The sequence below is a fragment of the Ovis canadensis genome, chromosome 11 (genome assembly GCF_042477335.2).
Source record: "Ovis canadensis isolate MfBH-ARS-UI-01 breed Bighorn chromosome 11, ARS-UI_OviCan_v2, whole genome shotgun sequence".
NCBI lineage: Eukaryota > Metazoa > Chordata > Mammalia > Artiodactyla > Bovidae > Ovis > Ovis canadensis.
The window spans coordinates 59,738,533-59,758,365 of record NC_091255.1 but is presented as its reverse complement, the minus strand read 5'-3'; the positions used below and the strand labels follow the sequence as shown (position 1 = coordinate 59,758,365).

The following is a 19,833-nucleotide window of genomic DNA, read 5'->3' as shown; positions in this document are numbered from 1 at the left end:
GCCTCCCACCAACCAATTCCATTTGTTCATTCATTCATCCCCATGCTGGGCTGAAACCCAGACACTGCCAGGGGCAGGAGCTGCCCTGGAGAAGCTCCAGTCCCGCCAGGCTCCTGTGGAGGCTGGAGGGAGGGAGTGGGGGGTCGTCTAGGGACACCCCAATCAGCGTGAGTGGGCCAGGGGAACTGGCCAGGCAGTCAGCACACTGAGGGCTGGGAGAAGGCAACTGGGATCCTTCTAGTGGGTGGTGGCTTCTGCCAGCTCCTGGGTACCCCAGGCCATCCTGGGAGTCTGGGGGCATGAGGGACAGAGATCGTTTGGCAACAGAGAAGTCACAGTGGCCTTGGCCAAAGCCATCTGGGGACACCAGTCAGTGTGGGTGAGCGAGCAGGCAGGGGACAGTCAGCCACATGGAGAGTCGAGTGGGGAAGTGGAGTGTCCATGTCGGGGGCACAATTAGTGGCTCAGGGGAGACCCCTGGAGGAAGGAGGGCTGAACCCTGGATCCAGGCCCTGAAGGTTTATCAGGAGCAGAGGGAAGCCAGACAGGTCTCAGGCTGGAAGGGAGCAGGAGAGGGAAGCAGAGATGGGTCAAGACCAGGAACAGGGGACCACCATGGCCAAGCATCTAGAGGCTGCAGTACTGGGTCCAAACACCTGCCCAGCCTAGCGCCTCCAGCTGTGGTCACAGGAGACCCCCAGCCCCTACCCACCCCTCTCACGGGAACAGGTGCCACCACGATGCCCCACGTCTCATCAACTTGCTACTCTGACCCTGCCGTCTCTGGGCATCGGCCCAGTAGATCCTGGGAGGGGAGAGGGGTGCAGGGTTTCCTCCACAGACCCTGGAGCTCTGCCCACCCTGCTGCCGTGAGCCTTGGCACCAGCAGCAACAGGTGGCTCCAGAACCCCCATGACCTCACCTGGGGCCGTGTTTGGCCACCTCCTACACAGCAACAGGGCTGGACAGACAAGCACAGCCTCACACACGTGCCCTTGCCTTGAGTGGCCAGTGTGCCTCCCTGCCAACAGCAGGGAGGCTGCTGGTGGGCAGGTGGGACTCAGCCCCTCCGTGCCCCGGGTCCTCATGGCACGTTCACTCGGCTCAGGCAGGGCAGCCGTGAGGGCTACGGGCGCAGACAGGCAGGGCATTGTTGGCGTCCTCACGGGGGCCGTGGGCTCACACTCACCACACGTTGCTGGCCTTGGTCTGGTCCACCACCAGCAGATTGCAATGCACCTCGTCCACCAGCTCAGGTGCAATCCAGCGCAGCGGCACCCACAGCTGGTCAGCCGTCACGAAGTAGTCCTCCTGTTGGCACGTGGGACAGGGTCACCCTGGGCCGCACGGCTGGCCCTGCCCTGGCCCGGCCCCCCCACTCACCCTGTATTTGCCGTGAGACAGGCCATAGTCGCCGATCTTGACTGTCAGGTCAGCCGTGAGCAGACAGTTTCTCAAAGCCAGGTCACTGGGGGCGGGAGGGTGGGGTCAGCCGGCAGTGCCAGTGTGTGTGGCGGGGGAGCGCGTCCAGGACACCGAGGGGGCTGGGCTGCTTGTCCTGGGTTCAGTTCGGTGGGTGAGTGTAAAGGGGCATCCGAGAGGCTGCCCACCCACCCTCCCTTTTCCAGAGCACCAGCCTGGACACTTCGAGGGTCTGAGTGGATGGGCAACACACATTAGAATGCAGGCAAGGGACACAAGGCCCAGGGCTGGCTGCAAGTTACCCGAGGGCCCTCCTTGGACGGGGCCTCCCTCACGGGAAGCCGATCCACTCCCCTGCTTCTCCTCAGACACCAGTCTGCTGACCTGTCCCTTGGGGGTGGGCCAGCCCGGGGACACAGCAGTCTGCTCCGGCCCACTACACTGCCACCCTCCGCTCCCTGGAGGCAGGTGTCAGTGGAGAAGTGGAGAGCCATGGGGTCCTGCCCTGGCCCTGTCCACACAGGGCCCCAGGCAGAGGGTGCTGTGGAGTGCCCACCCAGTGGGACCGCTCACCCCCACCTTTATCTCCCACCCAGGCCAGCCTTGGCTACTGGCTTCTCCCCTGCCTGCCTGGTGGCCCCATGGGAGTCTGGGGCCCAGGGCACTGGGGCAAACGTGGGCTCAGCACCCATTGGCCAAAGTGCTGCTGTGCCAGGAGCCACAGATGGGCACTTGGGGTGGGGTGGCGTGGGGTGGGGTGGGCTCGGCGGGCAGTCGGGAGGCTGGCAGCTGCCCTCTTCAACAAAATCACTGATGCTGGAGTTGCGTGTGTCATCACTCAGCACCAGGATATTGTTGGGGAGGACGGCCCGTGCGCTGTCCAGGGCTGGCGGGGCCACGTCCATCGCCACTTCTTCAGGCACACCCCCCCTAGGCCAGACCCTGGCCCATCTTTCCGACTTTGGGGGCCAGGGCGGGAAACAGGGCAGAGCCACCCCTCCCCCCGAGGCCTGAGGGAGACAAGAGGAGGGCGGGGGCCAGCATGGGCTGCTGGCCAGCGCTGACCACCGTGGGGACCAAGGACGGGTACCTCCCCAGGCTAGGTGGACAGAGGGCATCCCCTCGATTAAGCCTCCTGCAGAAGTAGGCGTCCAGCTCCCCTCTGCCTGGTGCTTTTTATTTGATAAAATCCCTTTGCACGGTGGTCCCGAGAGACTGAACAAAGACTAGCCAATTCACTGAGGCCCCCCCGTCCCGTGGCCCCAGAGCAGGGGTGGAGGCCGGGCTGAGAGCCAGTGGGCCACCGCCGCCCTCACCTGTGCACGTAGTTGTTGCGATGCAGGTGCAGGACGCCACAGGCCACCTCGCAGGCCATGCGCTGCAGCGTCAGGGGGTCGGGCGCCATGGCCTCGGCCACCCGACAGCTCCGCAGGTAGCCCTTGAGGTCCCCCTGTCGAGAAGGGCAGCACCGTCACCTGCCAGCGGGAAGCGGCTGCCCGCCCCCGGGCCCTTCCTCCCCAGCAGGGCCCGTGGGAGACCAGGCATCCTGCTAACTCGGCGGGGCCGCTGCTGCCCAGTGAAGCCCCTGTGTCCGCCTCCCAGAGGCCAGCCATCAGCAGGATGATCCTATGGGCAGGGGACACTTTCCCCAAGCTGACCCCTGGCCCCAGGCAGCCCTGAGGGCCAGCAGGGCCACATCCTGCGTCGGGCCACGTAAGCTGTGACGCCAAGCCTGGACAGAACCCAGGGCAGGTGACCAGAGGGTCCACGGGCAAATCCCTGACCTGCTGACACCGCCCAGCTCCAGGGCCCCCGACCCTCCTGGGGACGCCCTGCGAGTCCAGAGACTAGACAGTGGGGGGACGCGTGTCTGAGGAAGGGCACCTCCCTGGGCAGGCGGCTCAGCTGTGCGTGTGTGCACGTGTGTGCCTCTGTCTGACTGGGTCAGAGGGTCTCTGCGAGGCCATTAGCAGGCTCAGTCACGGCTGGAGACTAAAGTATGCGTGAGACTGGACCAGACGTGAGGGCTTTGAGCCTCCAAAACAGGCCGGGTGCCCCTCGGGAAAATCGCCGTGACTCCGAGCAGCAGAGGCAGACCGGGGACGCAGCTGCCCCCTCCCCCACCCCGGGCACCATGGAGGCCCAGCCCTGAGAGCCGCTGTCTCTGTGGCGGTGGGGTCACCTCCCTCCTGCCCCAGGCCACCTCTGGAAGGCAGTGGTGCAGGGCCGCCTGGGCCCACTTTGAAGGGGATGTGAGGCCCACAGGGTGGGGCTGAGGGGTCCCCGGCTCCGCCAAGGCCCCTCTGCAGGATGCCAGTCCCATGTTCCAGAAGCGCAGGGCAGGGACTGGGGGGAGCGGGCTACTCACCATTGGGCAGAACTCCATCACCAGCAGGTAGGGCGTCACCTCGGCGCACTGGGCCAGGCACTGGAGCAGGTTGCAGTGCTGCAAGGCCCTGCGGGAGCCAACAAGCCACCCTTGACTCGCACTCAGGGCAGGGAGGGGGTGAGGGGGCGAGGGGGCTGGCTCTGCAGGGCACAGAGCTCGCCTTTGTCTGCAGGGCCTGCGCCCCCACCTCCCGGGCAGTGCCCCAGCCCCTCCAGCGGAGCCGGTCCCCAGGGCCACCCACCTGTAGGGCTGCGCCTCCTCCAGGAACTGCATCTGCTCCTGCACGCTGGCGCTCGCCTTCAGCTCCTTTACCACCACCTGGGTGCTGCTGATGCCTGAGTTCACCTCCCCCAGGAATACCTGTGGGGCAGGCATCACCAGGTGGGCAGACACCGCCCTCCCCAGGCTCCGCCCCTAGCCTTGCTCCTCCAGCCAAAGCTTGGCTCATTCTGTGCAAGTTGGGTGCATGCTAAGTCGCCTCAGCTGTGTCCCACTCTTTGCAACCCTATGGACTGTAGCCCTCCAGGCTCCTCTGTCCATGGGCTCCTCTAGGCCTCAATTTACTCATCTGCAAAATGGGTTCTGGATCCCTTCTAGGCAAACCCTCCTGGCTGTAATACTTTGTCTTTGCTATCTGCCTCCCCCGAGGTCCCTAGCTGTTCTCAGAGCTCTGGGGGTCTGCTGTGAGGAAGATGGATCCACTGTCCCCCCGAGCCTGGTGCTCAGGGCGAAGCCAGGACCAAGATGCTGCTCCCTGTCTCTGCCCAGTCAGAGGTACCTCCCATCATGATACCAGGATCTGCGGAGAAGGGGTGCCAGACCCGGAGGCCCCCAGAGAGGGCTCAGTGGGTGCACCTTAAGAGGGGACCCCAGGACTGGGGAGGTTTCTAGAGGAAATAGGTCTCCAGCCCCCCCCCTCCACCTGCCAGGCAAAAGGGACCATGCTGCCAGCCTCTGCCACCACCTACCCTGGGGACAGCAACTCACCTTCCCAAACCAGCCGTGTCCAATCTCCTCCAGGTACAGAAGGCTGTGCCGGCCCAGGTCTGTGGACTTGAGCAGCTGCACTGTAACAGGGCAGGGGGCTCAGGAATGCCAGCTCAGCTTCCATCATCACCCCATCTTCTCTCACCTGTCCCCTAAAAAGGCTGCCTGCCTAGCCTGTTCTGGGGAGCTGCCTGGAGCTCCCTGCTCCCTCCTGATGGGGGCTGCCATCAGGAGCAGGGTGCCTGCTTCCCAGGGGAGCTGTGGACCTCCAAGCCACACCCGGGCATGTTTCTGAGTGGGTCTGGGAAGGCTGTGCCCCCACCTACAGGGACAAGCCAGGCTGGAGACAGCAGGGCCTGGAGCCGGGACCAGCGCACAGGCAAGGCTGGGCAGGCAGTGTGGCTGGGGTGGAGGCCTTGGGGAGGAGGGCAGTGGAGTGGCCCGTCCCCTCACCCCTGCCACAGGCTGGCATTCCAGCGCCAGGCACCCCAAAGGCTCCTTTGTTGGGGGCTGCTTGGCACAGCCCTGTACGGAACACACTGGGCCCATTCTCCTGCAGGCTGGGCGGGGTGAGGTCAGCAGGGAGGAAGGGTCAGAGAGAGCCCCAGAGGAAGGGCCAGAGCTGCTGAGCCCACCCACACACTGCCTGTGCCCCAAGGGATTCCCCGAATTCTGCTCCCACGCCAGCTGCCCAGAGGGCCCAGGAGGCAGGCTGAGCCGGCCAGCCAGAAGACTCGGAGGGTGAGGGGCTGTTCCCGGGGACTGCAGCCCCCAGGCAGTGCTGACCTCAATGTTGAGCAGAATTGGGGGTAAGGGGTCCCATTGGGCCCTGAGTCCCAGGGCTCCTCCCCCTGGGCCCCAGCCTGCTGCCCCCTCCACCTCCAGCCTGGCATCTCCCCAGGCAGGCTCAGCAGGCCTGACAGTGGACCCTGGGGCAGTGATGGAGGAGAGCATGCTGACTGCCAGCCAGTGGAAAAGCTGTTTCTCCTGGGAGCTGCAGGGGGCAAGGCGGGATGGGCCAGGGGTCTTGGGGTCTGCACCCTAGGGGCAGCGCCCACGGAGCCATGCTAGGGAGCCTGAAGACTGGGCCTGGCTGGGCCATCTTCTCCCACAGTGTAGAGGGGTGGCCCTTGCTGCCCACCCAAATCTCCCTCCCTCCCTGGAAGCAGGGTACCCAACAGAGAGCAGAGCAGAGCTGTAAAATGGAAAATGTGATCACTGCCCTCCCCTGGGTCTCTGTCCCCCTCATCCCCAGGGACAGTCCCCTAAGGGATGGGAGAAGCTGGGTCTCAAAGATTCCTCAGGGTCCCAGGCACACATATGGCCAGGGGCAGTTGTCAGGCCCAGGCCAGATGTACAGTGTCCCCTGAGGGGACCCCTTGGCCCATACTGGCTCCCAGTGTCAGCACAGGCAGAGACCCCCACGGTCACCCAGGAAGGTTGGAGGGCCTCCTATAGCAGTCACCCCTCCTTCAAGATTTTATAGGGTGCTCCTGTGGGCCCTGAAATTCCTGCCTAACTAGTGAGTTCTCCTCCAGGAGACACTGGTGGGGGTGGGGAGTGATAGTCATGGGGCCTGGGGGCAGGGCCCAGACCTGTATCTTGGAAGCCCCCAGCCCAGGATGAAGGCTGGGCTCCAGGGTGGGCAACATTGTGGGCAGGACCCAGTAGGGCCCAGAACATAAGCCAGTGGGACAGGCCAAGTATCACAGGCCCTGGTGCCAACAGAGCCCCCCCCACAGCGCCTCACATCCCACTCAGTGCGCCTGGAGGAGCTGGGGGCAGGCCCAGGCCTGGCCGTGAAGCTGTCGGGAAGGGTTCCTAGGGCTGGAGACAGCCTCGAGACACAACTGGGAGTTCTCAGAGCCTGGATCAGGTAAAGGCAGGTGCAAAGCCCAGCTTGGCCACGGACCTTTAACCTCTGTGGTTTGGGCCCTGCAGGGGGTGGCCACCCTGGTGGGGGAACATGGGATGGGGCTGGTGGGAGAAACAGCAAGGAAGCCAAGGCTCCCGCCTGTGCCTGCACACACCCACCCCGGCCTCTCCTGCCCCCACCCAGGGTCCTGAGCGAGAGGCTCCACCCCGAAGAGCCCCTCCTTGCAATGGGTGGGCCCTGCTCCCGGAGCCCATGTCCTAGGAACCACAGAGAAGCCCCTCCTCCCAGCACACCAGTGCCTATCCCAGGACCAGACGGGGCAACCCCTGCCCCTTCGCCCAGCAGCCCCCGCTGGCCCAAGCCTGCTCACAGCACCCCAGGTCCCAGCAGAAGGGGATACAACCAATCCCGTGCCTCCCCTGAGCCTCCCACCTGGGCCCACAGGGCAGGGGGGCGTCACTCACCTGAGCGCCCAGGCTGCTTGGCCATGGGCAGGGAGACCTCGGTGAGCGGCAGGACGTACACGTCAGGCCCGTTCTGAGCCGCTGCGGCCGGGGAGCCCTGTGCCGAGAAGTCGGCCGCGTACTCTTCCCCCTCGGCATTCTCAAACTCCTGGGCCAAGCAGGCGACGCACGCGGTGAGCTCCAGGGCTCCCCAGAATGGGGAGGGTCGAGGGGCAGGGCAGGGAGGGAACAAGGGGTGCAGGCCAGCTCTCAAAGGCCCCTTTCTTCCCAGGGCCCAGCTCCCACCAGCACCCCTGCCAGCTGCCTCCTCCACCCACCTCCTCTCCTCGGGGCAGAGAACAGACCCCACTCCCTGCCACCCCCCTCCCCCAGGGACACCAGCTGCCCCAGGAGGGCAGGGTTTGTTTTGTGTTGGTTGCGGGGGGTGACAGTTTGTCTCCCACAGGCAGAGCCTCAAGGTTGGGGGCCATGAGCCCCAGGGCAGCCACGCCTCCCCCGGCCTCAGCCCGTCCACACCAGGCCTACCAGGCTCAGGCTGAGGCGGGCAGCACCAGCGGCAGGGAGTAGGGTGGGGTGCGGCTGGAGGCCAGCTGCCCTGGCCCATCCAGAGTCAGCCCCCACTCGTCTCAGCACCCCGACTTCCCTGCAGCCTTCGCCCTGGGTGGGGCACCCACGGTCAGTCGCTTCAGGGTCATGGCTGGAGATCCATCATCCCCCCAACCCTGCCCCAGTGAACAAGCAACTAAGTGCCCCACCCCTCCCAGACAAGAAGCATTCCTGACAGCCCATCTCCCCAACCAGTTTCACACCCAGACAGGCGCTGTCATTTGCTACAGCCGTCTGCCTGCAGGGCCCCAGGATCTTGACCCAGGCAGGCCAGCATCTGTCCTCTCCCCGGACTCCTTAAGAGCCTGGCCCTGGGCACCAGGCTGGGTCCCTCCTGGGCCTGGCTGCTATGTTGAACTTCACTACCTACCACCCACCTCTGTCTGAGGAAGCCCCCTCACATTCCTGAGCCATAGCCAAGTCCCCCAGGAGCCCCGGGCCAGAAGCAGAACCCCAGTTCCAGCGCCACAGGCCGATCTGACCCAGACTGACCACTGCCAGGCAGGAAACAGAAGCCAAGGGTTGCAGGACTTCCCCGGAGCTGCAGTGGGACCGCCCCTGTGAACAGGCAGCCGGCCTGGGAGCCAGGAGGCCTGGGTTCCTCCCCCAGTGCTCAGACCCAAGGACCTTGCTTTCTTTGGGGCTCGACTTCCTCGGCTGCAAGGAGGAGGCTGGGAGCCCTCTGGGGGTGTCCCTGTGGACCTGTCCTGGACTGCACCCTGAGACAATGGAGCCGCTGGGGACGAGGTCTACAAGGGATTCCCCCTCCCCAGGCGACCACCCTGGGGCAGTCAGAACCACTCTCCTCGCCCTGTAATCCCAGATGGGACTCTGAAGAGGCACAGATGCCCACCCCCACCCCCAGGGGCCTGACCCCAGCCCCAGCTGGTTACCTGACGCTGCCACCTGGAGGCCCGCCGGATGGAGCCAGCGCAGCGGGTGATCAGGTAGGACAGTGTGAGCATCGTGGCCCAGCCCCTTCCCCCAGTGCAGCTCCAGGTGGGGGAGCCCAGGCAGGAGCCTGCTGCACAGGCCGGCCCTCCCACAGAGGCGCGCTGGTGCTGGAATGTTCCGGGCACCATGTTCCCAGGAGGTGAGGAGGGCACGGGTAGGAGGGGGCCGCACTGGCCCTTGTTTGAGGCCTTGTTCTCACAGCACCCTGAGGAGGGGCTGACTTATACAACCCGACCCGGGCCCCCACCCCCAGCCCAGCCCTCCCCCCCTCCACCTCGCCTGGCGCCAGGATCCTCCAGGAAAATGCCAGCATCGCCTGGCCCAGCCCACTGCCTGCCGATCAGGGAGACAGCGCAGGGGCCTGGACGTGGACCCAAAGCTCCTGGGGCCATGGCCTGGCTGCCCAGGCCCTGAGCTTCCCTGGCCCACCCCTCAGAGGGCTCTGGGAGGATGACCCGGCCATGGAGTGTGGCAGAGACACCCTGGTAAAAGGCAAGCACCAGGCGGATTCAGCTCTCCCGGCCCCCAGGTGAGGAGACACACGTGGGAAGGGCACTATCTTCTAAAATGAGGGTGGCGTGGCTGCAGTGTGGGTCACTCGGAATGGGAACGGCGGTGGGGAGTGGCGCTATGCTGGGCCACAGGACAGCCCTGCCCCCAACCTTGCCGGCCCTGGAATCTGACCTCCAGCCCAGGGTGGGGCAGCCAAGGGGGCGGGGGAATGACCACAGGCGGCACTATGTGCTAAGTCTGCAGAACCCGGCCCACGGAGCTGGGGCCGGGGGGCCTGGATGGGCTCTGCAGTTCCCAGCTTTTTCCCCTTGTCCTCCACGCTCAGAGGACCAGAAGCTGAGCATGGGGGCAGCCGAGAGCACTTGTAGGATTGAGGAACAGCACCCCAGGGGATGGCCCTTGGCTACCCTCCTTAGGAGGGCACCTCGGCCCTGGGATGCAGCCCAGGATGACCCGGGAGCTTAGCCCCGCCAGGGCAGCAGCCTGAGGAAAGCCAGCCCAGCATCCAGCCGATGCTCCAGAAGCAGCAGTGATGACCCCTGCTATCCCTGCTCCGCGATTCCTACGCAGCACACAATCCTTTCCTCATGGGCAGAAAAACCCCAGGGTAAGGTGATCCCAGCCAGAGAGCCGCTTGGTAGGACGGCAAGTGTGTCTGGGCAACTTTGGTCTTCCTTTGCTGATTCGAATGAGCAGATATTCAAAGAATTGCTGAGCACAGAGCCCCCGCCCCCCTCCCCAGGCCCCTCCTCACTGTCCCTGGAGGCACTGCCCACGGAGGCCTGGCCCTGAGCTGGGGGGTGATGGTAATGAGCCCCTGTCCCCATGGGGGGGGACTCAAACTGGGGGAGGCAGTGGGAGAGGTTCCCGACAACCCCTACGCCTGTCAGCTGCCCCCAGAAGAGGGGCTTATGGGGTCCCAGGCCTGGGTCTCCATGATCCCCAGGCAGCCCCAGGAGGGAAGGCAGGCCAGTGCCGAGTGGACGCCAGAGGGCCGGCCCTGGGAATCCCGTCCTCGGCCTCCCGCCCCCAGCCCTCACCTTGAACCCGATGCCGCCCTTCTTACAGCACAGGCAAGCCAGCATGAGGGCGACGACGGTGAAGAGCCCGGAGAAGGACACGGCCACCACAGACAGGGAGGATGACCAGGAGAACTCGCTGAGTGGGGCGCCGTCTGCCAAGGGAGAGAGCGGTGACGAGCAGCTCTGCGTCCCCGTCCCCACCTGCACCCGGCCCCCAGGGGCACCCAGGGGCCAGCTGGACCCTATCCCTGGCTCTGAGCCTCCCCGACTTGCTGCGGTCTGAGCCTTGGCACCCTCACCCTTGCTCCAAGACCCGGTGCTCGGAGGCACAGCCGCCAGGCCCAGGGCAGGTGGACCCTGGGGGCGACCACAGCAGCCCAAGCCTGCCATCTGGCCCCTGGACACCGCACTGGCCTCGCCAGGGGATAGAGGGCTGGCAGAGCTCCCATTTCTGGGGGTTCGTGGACAGCCCCCCGGGAGCTCAGGCTCTCAGGACTGCAGGAACCCCCTCCCACACCGCCCTCTGGAGCGGGCCCCTGGGGCTGTCACATTGCCCTAGCTCTGGGGTAGCACGGTAGAGGCCATGAGACCCTGAGGGTGTAGGAGGGGGACCCAGGCCCCACTAAGTGGGAGAGATTGAGGGCTGCTGGCCACATGCCAGGCTCTGGGCCAGGAGACACAAGACCTGTACGATCTCTGGGGACGGGGATGTCATTTTCCCCAAGGAGGACAGACGGTAGAGTTCCTCCATGCAGCCTGGCATTTCCAAGTCACCCTCTTACTGACTGCCCATCGAGGGGCCCCCAGTGCTGTTTCTGTTCTGAGGACAGTGGGATCCTGTCTTCTGCAACACCTGTTCCATGTGAGTCCCTCTTGGCTCACCCTCACCAGATGGGGAAACTATAGTGCCCAGGACAGCAGAACATGACTCCCCAACACACAAGCATGGCCCCCAAGATAGGGTTCCAAGCTGCCCTCATGCCCCCGCTGAGCCAGAGCTCTGGGGAAGCTCAGATCATCTGGTGCCCACAGGACGCTGTGGTTAGGATGTCATGGTGGGGCCAGCCAGGTGTCCCCTAAACTCTGGGCTGGCAGCCCCACCCCTGGACTGCACCCCTGTCCCTCCACTCCAGCTCCAATGCAGGCCCCTTCCCCAAGGACTTTGTCTGCCCATCTACCATTCAGCCCCTGAGGTTTCCTGCCTGCCCCCAGCTCCTCTGCCCACTAAGCACCCCAACCCCTCAGTTCCCAATAGCTGATCCCTCAGGGCCATGGCACCCCACCTGCCATCACTGGTCCCTCAGGTCACAGCAGGTCTCAGCAGCACCTCACTGGGTACTAATGGGCACCGAGGTGGCTGCCATGCCTGTCCACTGAACAGGAAGAAATGGAAGCTCAGTGAGGGCCAGGAGACTGCCCGAGGCGTCACAGCTGACCTCTCATTGATGTGCCTCTGCTCCTGGCCCTTCTGCGCTCCCAGCTAATGGGGTATCTGGGAGGGCTTCTGGAGGCAGTGTGAGCCCAAGAGGCTGGAACAATGGCAAGTGCAGCCTGGACTCCTGCTCAAGCCTCTGAGCTCATTCTGGATATCCACATACAGGGAAGAGAGGCAGGGCTGGGGGGATCAGGTAGGAAGAGTCACCATGGCAAGGGAAACCAGCTCAGCCTGCTCCCCCAAAAGACCTCGGAACGTGGGCTGTGTCCCTCAGTTCTGTGGGGCTGCAAGCAGATGCCTTTATAAGGGCCTCCACAGGCCAGGTTTCAGGTGTGTGTGCATAAGGCTTACATGCTTACATGCATACGTGCATGGGCACATATGCAAACACAACCCCTACCCATTGTGTAAGGCCCCCCTCCCCTGACTGTGCTTTCCCACCCAAAGAGCCTGTACTTGCAGGGTGCCAAGCAGCACTGGCTGCCGCAGGAAGCTGCAAAAGCCCCCAAGAATGTGCCGTTGCCATGGTGACCCATGGGCACTCAGCAGGCTCCCCTCCAGCCACCTCCGCCAGCACACACACCCCTGCACCTCCCTAGCCTGGCTGGTCCCAGGGCCTGGAAGGAGGCAGCAGGCACCAGGCAACCTCAGGTGGCCAGCCTTAGCCTCCACCCTCAGTCTCCTTGATGGTGCTAGTCCTGGGGTGCAGCCCTCCCATGGGACCCCACAATGCCTCTGCAGGCCCTAGTCACAGAACTGGGCCGAGGGTAGGGGTTATTCAGCATGATATTCCAGACTCAGCAGCAGAAGGAGGGTGGCAGGTGGGCCTCCCCCATCACCCAATGCCCACGTCCCTGAAAGTGGACCTGCGGGGATGGGGAGACCAAACAGATGGGCAGAGCCAGGAGTGGCTCTGACAGGCTGCAGACTTGAATTTTCAAATCTATAAAACAAGCCAGTTTCTGGAGCCCTGCCAATGCTGGAACAGTCAAAACCCTGCTCCCGAGACTGCAGCAGGTGATAGGAGTGGCACCCTCATAGCCACTTTGCACATGAGGTCATGAGGCCCGTGGGGGCTAGGAGACTGCTCTTGGTCCCCCATCCTGAAGGGAGAAGGAGGGTTCCAACAGCCCCTGGGCAGCAGGCAGTCCTGTCCCCTCCAGGGTCACCCCAGAGACCCCAAGGCCACACAGGGGGGCCACTCAACCCCTGCCCACACGTAGGCTTCACTCACTCAAGTCGCGCGCCCCGGCCACCCCCAGGAGGGAGCCGCCAGCGCCCTCAGCACCTCCGGCTCTGGCTTGCAGAGCCCTACTCTGTGCTCATAGGCAGGCGCCTACAGCCCAGGCCCTGCTGGCCATGAACTCGTGAAACAGACCAAGGTCTGTTGTGTCAACACAGCGTGAACACACTACAGGTACTGTGTGTGCACACACATGCACACTCACACACACCCTTTCTTCCAGTCCCCTCAATAAGGCTGCTCAGGAGATATCATGCCCACTTTAGAGGTAAGAAAACTGAGACTTGGAGAGACTATGGACACATCCGAATGCCAGTAGGAATGGTCCTTGAGGGCCCGAGTGGGCCCATTCCTGACTCCAGCTCGCTGCCCCTCCACCACCCACTAAAGACGCCTACAGGGAAGACCTCATATGTACCCTCAGGATGGACACCCACTAACAGCCAGGGAGACCCGTGTGGGGTCTTTTTCATGACCCACCTCTTCCCAGAGGGCAAGAGGAGTCAGCACCTCATTTCATTCTTGTGACAACCTCAGCAAGAGGGGTGACTGCCAGGAATGCTCTCTGTGTCAAGGGCCAGGCGGACACCCAGGACTGGAAATACCAAAAGCCTGTGCTGACTGACAGCAGAAAGGGAAGGGGGCCAGGGCCACAAAGGGCGCCGCGGCCCGTCAGGGCTGACGCTGGGGCAGCGGGGGACGAGGAGGGGGCAAAGCAGCTGCAGGCGGGGACTCGTTCCACAGAGCAGATAAGCAGCACCCTGTGGCCAGTGCAGGACGGGGAGCAGGAAGAGCCCGAGGTGCCCGCCATGGGTGGAGGTGTCCGGGCCTGTGAACGCCTGGCACACCCACGGCACACGGGTAGGTACAGATGCGTGTCTGTGCCTGCGCACCTGCACACACGTCCCTCCTTGCTCCGTCCACGGAGGGAGACTTCCAGCATGACCCCACATCCATCCCCCCAGTGCCAGGCCACGCACACAGCAGAATGATCATGTCATCACCAGCACAACACCATGGGGGCCCAGGAAGACAAAGGCAGCAAACAGCTTTGTTGTTTGTTTCAAGAAGGAAAAACCCATTTGAACAAACCTCAGGTCATCCAGCTCTGCAGCAGCGAGTGTCCAGTCACAGATTTGCTCCCAGACTCTGAGCCCTTTGCCCTACTGTGGCCACTCACCCTAGTGTGACTGTTAACCCCACTCGAGCCCAGCACAGAAGGCCCGCTTCCAACCAGACCCCAAGCCCAGACGCCCGCCGCCCTGCCTTGGCCTGGGGGATGACTACACGGTCAGCAGGAGGGCAGGCCAGCTGGGTCCTGGCTCCCGCAGAGCTCACCTGAGCTGTGACCACAGTGGCCCAGGGGACCCTTGGCAGTGAGGCATCAGCTGGTGGGGTCCTTGCTGCCCACCAGGTGGCACTCTCTGGCTGTTTTATGTCCAAGGCTTCAGCAGGGAGAGCCTTCCTGAAGACACTGGGCAGGTGAGCAAGGATTGGAACGCCAGGCCCTGGATGTGGGTGCAAAGGCCAGCACACACATCACCGCGCCCGCCCCCTTCTGTGACCATGAGGGGCTCCAGGACTGGGGCTGGGGGCTGCAAGGCTGGGTGTCAGGTGCCAGGCTCCCCTTGGGCGGCCAGGGTAGGTCCCTGGATGTGGGAAACAAATGCCCTGCTTGGTTAGGGGGGGTGGCTGACATAGCGGGGTGCATGCCGCTCGGGGGTCCAAGCTTGGGGCTGCTGTATCTGGGACCCACCAGAGTCCTGGCATTCGGCCGCAGCTAACAGGAGTTCCCTAAGGTGCTGCCCCGCTGGCTGGCTGTGCCTGGGCCCCACTCAGGGCTTCCTCAGGCCTCCATGGGTCCTGTTCACCATCACAGGACCCACCTCTGCAGCATCGTCACCAGTGGTCTCATCCCTGACCCTAAACCCTACCCCCAAAGCGGAAGGCAAGGCCAGACCCTCCTGGCGCCGACAGCTGCGGCCAAGCTGCACAGACACAGTGGCCGTGCGTGGACAGGCGCCACCTCGGAGGGCGCGGGTGGAGGCAGTAGCTCCCAGGGCAGCTCATGGTCAGGGCCCGCAGGCTAGGGTACCCAGTGCAGCTCCAGGAAGGGGCGGCCAGGGCCAGGGGTGATGGGGGCCCTGCTAGGCAGAGGAAGACCAGCTCCCTGAGAAGCCTCCCCTGTCTTCTGGGGCACTCAGCACTGTGGGGCCCAGCCCTTTGGCCCTCCCCACCAGAGATGGGCACCTGGCGTGCCTGTATACCCTCATGAGCTTGTACCAGTATGAAGGGGCTCCGGGTTGTGGTGGGAAGAGGCCACTTGCTCACCCTCCCCAGGCTGGGCTGGACAGCTCCAAACCAGGCTGGGAGGGACAGGCAGGACAGCGGTCGGCGCAGCAGGGCTTCCCTGGGCTGGAAGCCCTGCCCCTCACCAGCTGTGGGGTCCTGAGCCTCAGCTTCCTCGTCTGGAAATGGAGCCACCCGACCCTGAGCGTGCAGTAGAGTGCCCCCTGCTCTCCGCCACTTCAGTCCAGCCCCAGGCAAAGGGTTGAAGGGTGGGCTGAAAGGCACAATACTGGCTGAGCAGAGGGCACACTCCTGCCCAGAGGGCCCGCCAAGATTATAAAAATAACCCACAGATGGGACCTTCCTGGAAGCCCAGTGGTGGAGAATCGGCCTGCCAGTGCTGGGGACACAGATTCGATCCCTCACGCCACAGAGCAGCTGAGCCCCTGCACCAGCACTGCTGGCACACTCACATCCACGCGTCGCAGCTACTGAAGCCCGCGTGTCTAGAGCCCGTGCTGTGAAACAAGAGAAGCCAGCGCAGTGAGAAGCCCGGGCACCGCAACGAAGCGTAGCCTCCACTCATCGCAACTAGAGAAAGCCCGCAAACAGCAATGAAGACCCGGCACAGCCAAAAAATTTTTAAATTAAATTAAAAAAAAAAAACAAATCTGCAGACCCAGGTGAAGTTCAGACCACCGAGATCAGCTGGGAGTGGTCGGGGGTGGCCCTGCAGCCTGAGCCCTTGGTTGTACCCCATTCAGTGAGCCCCCTACCCCTGCACCTGCCCACCTCCAGGCAGGAAACGTAGCCCCCACAGGTACCCAGATCCCAGAGCCCCTTCAGGCTCCACTTCCCCAATCTCCATCCAGCTGGGATTGGGGAGGACTCTCTCAGCACACACAGGGCAAGGCTGGCAGGACAGCAGGATGGCTGAGTGCTGGAAAGTTCTCTCTTAGGGTCCATTTCGCTGTCCAGGTCTGCCCTGGGGCTATGCAGAGCTCCTCCTGGCTTGTCTAAGCCTCAGCACCACCAAGGCAGGGCCAGGACACTCACAGGGTGTGGCCCCCATGGAGTGGGGTGAGGCTCTCACTGCTTCGACTCACGCCTGCCTCCTGAACCCTGGACCCTGCCTTCCAGGGTCTCCGGGGTCCACTCACTCATCGTGTGCCCCATTCAGTCCCTGGACCCTCCTCCCCAATCCCCAGCAGCCCGTGACACCAGAGCTGCTCTGCAAGCTTCCTTCATCTGAGCCACCCTGGGCAGGGGCAGGTGGCCTCAAACTGAGCCGCTTTAAGCAGCGGCATGTGGTCCCCATCACAGCCACTCTGGGCAGGGCGGGAGGCCTCGATCTGAGCTGCTTTACCAGGGACAGGTGGCTATAGAAGCCCTTCACCGGGAGGAGGCTGGGTGGCAAGTCAACCCCACGGGCGAGGTTCCTGCCAAGCGACCGTGGGTGTCTGCACAAACCCCTCCACCACTGTAGGGCTCACTCGCATGAACCAGTCCCTTCCCCCTCCGGGGCACTTGCAGCTAAGGTCACCAGACAGGCACACAGCCTGCCTGTCTTCACCCAAACAAAGAAGCCAGGGTGAGAAAGCTACAGACAGGAGCCTAGGGCCCCGAGCCAGGACCCCTGCCCGCTCTGCGGGCAGAACTGGGAGCAGGGGGCCAGGACACTGGGAACAGGGCGGTGACATCACAGGGAGAAGCAGTACTTGTGGGTGGCTGAGAGCACAGGGCAGACCCTGGGCCCAAACCCCTGGAGGGGCCACAGCAGCCTGTAGGCCTGGAAGAGGCAGGCGCTGGGCGGGGATTCTGGAAGGAAACCTCACGGCGGGGGGGGCGGGGGCGGGCGTCTCTGGGGCCAGGGCTCCCTGAGCACAGCTGCCAGCCCACCTCCCCACCAGCAGGGGCCATGTCTCTAGGAGTAAGAGCAGTTCCTTTTTGTTGTGATTAAGGCTCTATTTAATCAGATAAATTGACATGGGAAGGGAGTGAGAGTCCAGTTCCTCCGTGTAAGACACAGGCTGTAAAAGCCGCCATCCTGCAGCACAAACACCCGCTACCAATCACAACAAACACGGCGCGTGTGGAGCCAGAGGCGCCTGCCCCGTCTGCCTGCCTAGGGCAGTAGGGAGGGAGTGCCCACGCCCTGGCGCCTGCTCCCCCTTGGTGCCCCCTGCTGGCTCTTTAAATCCTTGCATGCCTGCTGTCTGAGCCCCCTGCACCTGCTCTGCACCTGCCCGTCTGCCTGCCTAGGGCAGTAGGGGGGGAGCGTCCACACCCTGGGGGGTGGCAAATGCTCACCAGCTCACCTCTGACACCTGCCAGCCTCCCACAACACCCACAGACACACCCAGCGTCCGGGCCAGAGCTGCAAGCGGGCCTGATCTGCCCCACGTCCCTGGCCACCCCTTGAGCTGAGATCCTGCCTCAGCCTTGCCCTCCGGGGTGGGCGACTGATAGCTGTGAACCCTGTCTCATTATCCGTTTTAAAAATAATAATTCCATCCACTGCAGAAGCACCACAGACAGCAAACTCCCTGTAGACCCAGCAGGCCCATGGCTTCCATCAGCCTCTGTCACTCAGACGGGACCCTGCCCTCATCGCCAGCTGGAGGCCTGAGCACTGCCAGGCGCTGCCCAGCCGTTTCCAAGGAAGCACCATATTCTGTAAAACTGCACGGCCACGTTTAGGAATAGTGACTCATGCTTACTGGGTGTCCCAACAGTCTCCCAGGGATGCCTTCCCTGCCAGGAAGGGCCACTTTCCAGTTTATGATGAGCAAATGGGGTCTCAGAGAGGACCCAGCATCCCCCCTAGAACTACCCTTCTCTGGCCCCACCCCACCACCACTCAGCCAGGCACACATAGGGGTCTGACTACAGCCTGTTTCAGGGTGACAGCCCCCCATGCAGCTGCAGCCAGGCACACCTCCCAGAGCAGGGACCCTGGGTCCACTGATGGGCCTCCACTCCTCCTTTCCCTCCCCTGTCCCCCTTTTTGCTTTTCCTGCTCTGTTTTCAAGTTCAACACATTCCTTTGAGGATTCCCCCCTCCTGTATCTTCTCTGCTGCCCCCCAGATCAGCTCAAGGGCCCGCAACTGGGGTAGGGAACCCAGGGGAGACAGGTGGGCCTGGAGACCCCCCAGGACCAGGGTCCTGTGTCCCCTGGCCTTCTTTGCCTCCTGGACATCCCACAGCCCTCCATAAAGCCTGCCAGGTGTTGCCTCTGGGACACTGCCCCTGCCCTGTCCCTCAAGTGCATGACAGTAACACCTGCCATGTGACAGGCCCTCCCCAGGACCAGTCCAATCCTGCTGGGGGGGCAGGTAACTAAGGGGCTGGAGCGGGGTCTGGGCTCCAGGACTGGGCACGAGTCACACCAACCCTTGGCCCTCAGTAGATGCACGTGGAAGGGGAGGAAGGAGGGAGCCTGGTTTAACCTGGGGTGGGGGCTGCAGGGCCAGGATCTGGGAGTCCCTTGGGAGGATGCCTAGCAGAAAGCAGATCCTCCCATGGCCCACACTGGAGGTCTCAGGGCCCTTCATCAAGGGGCTTCCGTTTTGGGGGACCCAGCCCTGCAAGCGGCATAGGAGCGGTGCTCCCCTGAGCAGATGGCCGTCAGTGCCCCCCTGGTGAACAGCCCTCAGAGCTGGCGTTCTCTGGTCCTGGCCTGTCTGTCTCCAGGGAGGGCTCTGGGGGGCTGGCAGGAAGATGGGAACAGAGCATCTGTGGGGTATGGTGCCGCTCCGGAACCAGGGGCCAGGCCAGGCTTCTGGTAAAAGGAGCAACTTGTGGGAATTCCCTGGCAGTCCAGGGGTGGGGACTTGGCACTTTGTTGCTGGGGGGACCTGGGTTCCAATCCTTGGCCAGGGAACAAAGATCCCAAAGCTGCATGGCATGGTCAAAATTTTTAAAAATAATTTTAAAAAAAATAGGAGTTCAAAAAGAGTGACCTGCACAGCCCACGAGTAGGGGTAAAGTCAGATGAGCGGCGTCCATGAGAGGGCTCTGCCACGTGACCTGGGTCACCCCACCTCCCTCATCCCCTCCCAGGCGCCCGTCAACGAGATCCACAGCCTTGTAACAGACAAAGCTCTCAACAGCAGAGAGAAGCTAGAAAATGTGCAGAGAGAGGCATCTTGCCTTTCTAGGTCTTAACATGCCTAAAAGCTACAATCATTAAAACCACATGGTTCTGCGGCGGAGATGGGCCAACAGGTGAGGAACAGAATCACAGCCCAGAGCCAGGCCCAGCCCCACCCGCACAGAACACCTGGCCCCGTGACTTGAGCGGGCCAGGGAAATCAGCTGTCTCATCTCAGACCACACTCCAGAATAACTTCAGATACGACATCAGTGAGTCAAATTATAGCATCTGAGAAAAAGTAGGTAAATATCAGCCTTCTTCATGGAGAGGGATTTTTAAGCTGAAAGCAATGGAAGGCATCATGAAAGATCGACGGGTTTGGCCACATAAAAATGTATGTTCCATAAGTGAAAGTGGCTCAGTCGTGTCTGACTCCTTGCGACCCCATGGACTATAGAGCCCATGGAATTCTCCAGGCCAGAGTACTGGAATGGGTAGCCTTTCCCTTCTGCAGGGGATCTTCCCCAATCCAGGGA

At 63.1% G+C, this 19,833-nt stretch overlaps 1 protein-coding gene across 6 annotated transcripts in view; it reads right to left on the bottom strand.

The window, feature by feature from the left end:
- Positions 1-19,833, bottom strand: part of AATK (apoptosis associated tyrosine kinase) — a 39,722-nt gene that overhangs the window by 5,957 nt on the left and 13,932 nt on the right. For 4 of the 6 annotated variants that reach the window (XM_069543819.1, XM_069543816.1, XM_069543820.1 and 1 more), the window contains exons 1-7: positions 7,139-7,822; positions 4,799-4,878; positions 4,053-4,171; positions 3,791-3,878; positions 2,739-2,872; positions 1,384-1,468; positions 1,190-1,311 (exon numbers count right to left, since the gene is read on the bottom strand). In XM_069543819.1, the coding sequence (XP_069399920.1) occupies positions 1,190-1,311; positions 1,384-1,468; positions 2,739-2,872; positions 3,791-3,878; positions 4,053-4,171; positions 4,799-4,878; positions 7,139-7,742 (1,232 nt within the window). In that variant the 5' untranslated portion in view covers positions 7,743-7,822. Of the gene's footprint in view, positions 1-1,189; positions 1,312-1,383; positions 1,469-2,738; positions 2,873-3,790; positions 3,879-4,052; positions 4,172-4,798; positions 4,879-7,138; positions 7,823-10,251; positions 10,386-19,833 lie in introns of those variants that run through there. The other 2 variants (XM_069543821.1, XM_069543818.1) reach the window with 1 other exon arrangement.